Source organism: Octodon degus, unplaced genomic scaffold (assembly GCF_000260255.1).
Source record: "Octodon degus isolate 3935 unplaced genomic scaffold, OctDeg1.0 scaffold00007, whole genome shotgun sequence".
NCBI classification, from domain to species: Eukaryota; Metazoa; Chordata; class Mammalia; order Rodentia; family Octodontidae; genus Octodon; species Octodon degus.
In genome coordinates, this window is record NW_004524583.1 from 17,844,289 (window position 1) to 17,849,285 (window position 4,997).

Genomic DNA, 4,997 nt, shown 5'->3' on the forward strand with positions numbered 1-4,997 from the left:
AGTCGGGTTGGGGCTCCCTGCAGTTCTCATACCTGCCAGAGTCCCCCATTCCTCTGGGAGATTCTAGTCCTTGAAGTTGCTATGTGGCTACCAGGTTGTCTGACCTCTTCCCACAATATCTCACCCCTCCTGGCCACTCCTGACCCTTCCTGCTTCTCCACAAGTTGTGCAGAGAGCTCTGTCCTCTCAGGGGGGCCTGGGCATCCGGAACAGCCTGCAGTGGCCCGGGCCTCAGCTTCCTTCTTGGGCCGGGATATCTGGGTTTCTGGGGAAGTTTCCATTGCTCTTGCAACCAAGATGAAAGCATGGGAGATCATTTCTTCATGTTGTTCAACGTGTGCGAGGAGAACTCCGTTCTCAGCCCCCTTGATTGTACTTCCTGGCAGTATGGCTGCCCCAGAAGGAAAAGTAGGTGAGAGGGTATTTTTGCTCAGTTATTTCCTTTGTGACCTCTCAAATGGGACTCTCTGCCTCCATTTCTTCCACGTGAGGAATCAGAGCAATGATATCAGTGCCGGACAAAGTCCTGTGGGTTCCTGTAGGTTGAATGAAAAGGTATCATGTTTGCCATTTCAATCCAGGCTGATGTTCTGTCTCTTACCCTGAGTTGAAATTGCACTTGAGGGCGATACCCTGGAGTAGTTTCGGAGATGGAGTTAGCATCTGTGATGATCCTCCAGGGTTCTGGCTAGGGGCCCTCAAGGAAGGGAGGAGATCGGTGGCAGGGCTGGGCCCATTGCCAGTCCTGAAGAGTCATTCTTATCATCCATCCGTGGTATGAAGTTGTGAGAACTGTACGTGGTGCTTCTTACGTGTCCCATTCGCTGCCTGTTGTGGAGTTGTATTGGAGTGTCCTTTGCACCCCTCAGAAGGTGGTGTCAGACCCAGAAGAGGAACCGTGCAAGCTGGCTGGCTGCAGAGCTCTGAGTGACAAGTCAGGAACTCCTGAGCTTTGCTAAACGAAGGGTTGGAAAAGGCGGGGAGTAACTGTGGAACCTGAAGTTTGGCCAGGAAAGCGGGGTGGGGAGTGGGGGGATGAGGAGGGGTTGAGCAGGATGTGGCACAGGCTGCAGCCTCCTCTGGGCTGAATCTGTAGTCCCTGTATGCCCACGGGTCCACTGCTATCCCCCAGCCGAGGCCCACCAAGGGGAAGATGCGCATCCACTGCCTGGAGAATGTGGACAAGGCCCTGCAGTTCCTCAAGGAGCAGCGCGTGCACCTGGAGAACATGGGCTCCCATGACATCGTGGATGGCAACCACCGCCTGGTCCTGGGCCTCATCTGGACCATCATCCTCCGTTTCCAGGTGGGTCCCTGTGGCTTTCCAGAGCTCGAGAAGCTTATACAGTGGTGAACACTGTGGGAGGACAGGGCTTGTCAGGAGACCCTACTGTCAGCACTGGGGGCCACTTCCAAGTTTTAGTCTTTTGAGGGAGGAGACGGAAGTTAATTGGTAGCTGGGTTTCAATTAGCTGGAAGATCTGCTCCATACGCTCTTTTATCTGCTTTTGTGTGTAGCTTCTTCTTCTTCTTCTTTTGAAGAATTTTATTCAAAAATGAGGACAGAAAATCTGCTATTAGCCAGATATTTTTCTCTCATCATGAAATTCAAGGTTCAGTGGCTGGTGAGATGGCTCCGTGGTCTAAAGCACCTACTTAGAACAAGCTTAGCAAAGCACAGGGACTGCGGTTCAATCCCCCAGCACCACATGCCAGCCAGCCCCCCCACCCCCCGTGGGCTGAGCTGGCCACACACACACACACACACACACACACACACACACATAAATTTTAAAAAAAATTTAAAAAAAAAAAGAAATTCAAGGTCCAGATTGTTGGTAAGGAAATTGAGAAAGGATGAGGAAAGAGAAACAGGAACTCAAAGATGGGAAGGATGGCCCGGGAGATGGCTCAGTGGAATAAGCGTTTCCCTGGCAAGCGCAAGGGCCTGAGTTCAATCCTCGGTTCTGCCAAATAAAGAGATAAATAAATAAAATAAAATCGACTGGGTCTTATCTGATTAAAAAAAAAAAAAGCCAAGATGAGAAGGATGCAGTCAAGGAGGCAAGGGACAGGAGGAAGACTGAAAGAGCCCACAGACCAAGGGCCTCACTCCCTAGGAGTGCAGAAGAGAAAACGATAGCAGCAGCCCGGGGCCAGGCCTAGCGCACACCCGCAGTCTCAGCACCCCATGAGGCTCATGCAGCAGGTCCCTGAGGTCCAGCTGTCTTACTTTTCTTATTGCTAAGATAAAATCCCCAACACCCAGAGTTAGAGGAGGAAAGGTTTATTTGGTTCACAGCTCATGGAAGTTTCAGCCCATAATCAACTGACACATGGCAGATGGCCCAGGGGCATCACAGAGGAGAAAGAGCTCATAGCAGTCAGAAGGTAGGAAAGCAAGCAAGGGACAAGACAAGCCTCTTTCTACTCCTTATATTGTATCCAGGCTACTGGGACTAGGGCAGTGACAAACCAATCAGTGGACTGATTTAGCAATCATTCACCTTACTCCTAGCACCTTTCATCCTAGCGTCGAACCATGAATCAATCAGTCACACACTCTAGATTCACACTTCTGAAAAAGCGCCACCTAGGACTGCTTTGGGTGTCGGGGAGACATCTAGACACAGCCATAACACAGCCAAGCCTGAGCCACTTACTAACTTAGCACTGCCCCTGTCTCAAAACTTTAAAAAGTTCTGGGGATAGAGTGCAGTGCAAAGGCTGGATTCGATCCTTAGTACTGCAAAAACCAAAACGACGACAACAGAAACCCAGCACAACTGACAAGAATGTAAAGGCAAGGAAAGCTGCTAATAAAAAAATTATACCACTTGATATTCATGTCCTCCTGCCACCTTGTGGAGCACTGTAACACCCCAGGAGGAGCCGGGCCAGCTTTTCATCTATTCTTGGCTTCCTGCTCGAGTGGTCTGATTAAAGCGGCGTCCTCTGGTGTGAGGACGTGTCCCTGTGCCCAGCTGGCTGCCTGAGGCTGGGACCGAAGGCCTCACGCTGGGATTGCTGCAGGTGGATGGCACAGAGGACGAGAGGGAGGGAGCTGCCCGGAGGTGGGAGGCACAGAGGCAGGTGCGCAGCTGATTGGTACGCATCTCTTCTCTGCCACCTTCAGATTCAGGACATTGTTGTCCAAACTCAGGAAGGTCGTGAGACGCGCTCAGCCAAGGATGCGCTGCTGCTGTGGTGCCAGATGAAGACAGCAGGGTGTGTATGCCCTGCGGCTCTGCCGCGGCCACCTTCCCTGCCGGCCCCTCACTCCCTCCAGGGGCTGCCGTCCCCAGGAGACTCCCGACATCCTTGCTGACAGAAGAGAGAACACTGACAGGTCCAACTCTGTCCTGGCCCAGCTCTTTGAGGCCTGGACTGCAGAATTCTTTGCCAGAGTTGCCACGGGTCAGACCGTGGGGCCTGTGGGTTGCAGAGGCCGCAGCTTGAGGGGGCCTCATGGTGCTGCTGCTGCTGCTGCTGCTGCTGTGCCCCCTTGTGTTGCAGCAGCTCAAGACGATACAGGTCTCTCTCCCCTGGTGTATCGGCCCTCACTCAGGTCACATAGGAGCTCGCACCTGCAAAAGGATCTGTTTCTTAGGTTTTCTGTTTCTCTTGGCTGCAGCTACCCCCACGTCAATGTTACCAACTTCACCTCCAGCTGGAAGGATGGCCTGGCCTTTAACGCCCTGATACACAAGCACCGGTATGAGGAAGGAGCGCCCCCTACTGTTGGGGTGTGAAGACGCATCATGGAAATGTCTCTTCCATGTCTCCTCCTACTCTTGGCTCCCCTAGGGGCTCTGCTTCTGTTCTGTCACACTTGCTGCCACTTCCTCGCCAGCTATGCTCCCAGCTGCCTGCTCTTTCCAGCTCCTGTCTCCTGTTGCTTCTGCCCATCCACCTCCCTACACCTGCCCCAGGTCCTTGCTTCCTGCTGGGGCTGCCCTGGAGGTGAGGTTACCGCAGCCCCTCCTTTGTAACAGCACAGCTTCATCCACAGGCCTGACCTCATTGATTTTGACAAGTTGAAGGACTCCAATGCCCGGCACAACCTGGAGCATGCATTTGATGTGGCCGAACGCCAGCTAGGCATCATCCCACTCCTGGACCCCGAAGGTGGGCCACACTGTTGCTGTCTGGTGGGATCTAGGCAGGTGGTGCTCCTGGAGCTTGGTCCAGGGCTCTGTGCTGGGCCTGCTCTTCTAGTCTAGCTGTGAACTCCCGGGCCTCACCTGACCTATGTGAAGTCCCTGCAGCCTGGGATCCCCTTGTCTTTCTCCTTTTGCAATTTGTGGTCCTAATAGGGACTTCACTATTAAAAATCACAGGTCTTCTGCTCCTATATTCTTGTCCCAGTGCCTATCCCGTAGTGCCTGTAGTGACTTTTCTAGCTTCCGGGCTGGTGCTGAGAAGGTACCTTCCCCCTTTACAGATGTCTTCACAGAAAACCCTGATGAGAAATCCATCATCACCTACGTGGTGGCGTTTTACCACTACTTCTCCAAGATGAAAGTGCTGGCAGTGGAGGGCAAGCGCGTCGGCAAGGTATATAGCTGTTTCCTTGGCACAGTGTCGCCTGTCCATTTACCATAGCACGGGCTTGGCTGAGAGGGCCCTCACCACCCCAGGAGCTTCAGGTCCAGGCCCCTGGCTGCATGAGGGGTACACAATGCCTACCCCCATCTTCCTTTAGAGCTCTTGAACTACCTCTGAAGCAGGACAGTGTCTGCAGCTCTAGGGCTTCTGCCCGAAGCCCATGTTACCAGCCTCCCTGCAGGAGCCGTGTTGCCTGTGGCTCAGGGCCTCTCAGGCTCTCACATATACTAGGAACCCTCCCTTCTGTATAGCATCCTGCCTGACTCTGTACCCCTCGGCCTCAGTTCTGCAGGGCTGGGGACCATTTCCCATCACTGTTGTGTGTGTGGCTTGCAGCAAAGGCAGAGACTGGCAGCCCACAGCTCCTCATGAACATTTAAAAATAAATG

General features: G+C 53.2%; 1 protein-coding gene across 1 annotated transcript in view; it reads left to right on the forward strand.

Annotated features, from left to right (window-relative positions):
- Nucleotides 1-4,997, forward strand: part of Sptb (spectrin beta, erythrocytic) — a 135,751-nt gene that overhangs the window by 77,955 nt on the left and 52,799 nt on the right. Inside the window, exons 3-7 of the mRNA XM_023701488.1 lie at nucleotides 1,133-1,306; nucleotides 3,137-3,228; nucleotides 3,635-3,715; nucleotides 4,013-4,128; nucleotides 4,445-4,557. Coding sequence (XP_023557256.1) covers nucleotides 1,133-1,306; nucleotides 3,137-3,228; nucleotides 3,635-3,715; nucleotides 4,013-4,128; nucleotides 4,445-4,557 — 576 coding nt within the window. The remainder of the gene's footprint in view (nucleotides 1-1,132; nucleotides 1,307-3,136; nucleotides 3,229-3,634; nucleotides 3,716-4,012; nucleotides 4,129-4,444; nucleotides 4,558-4,997) is intronic.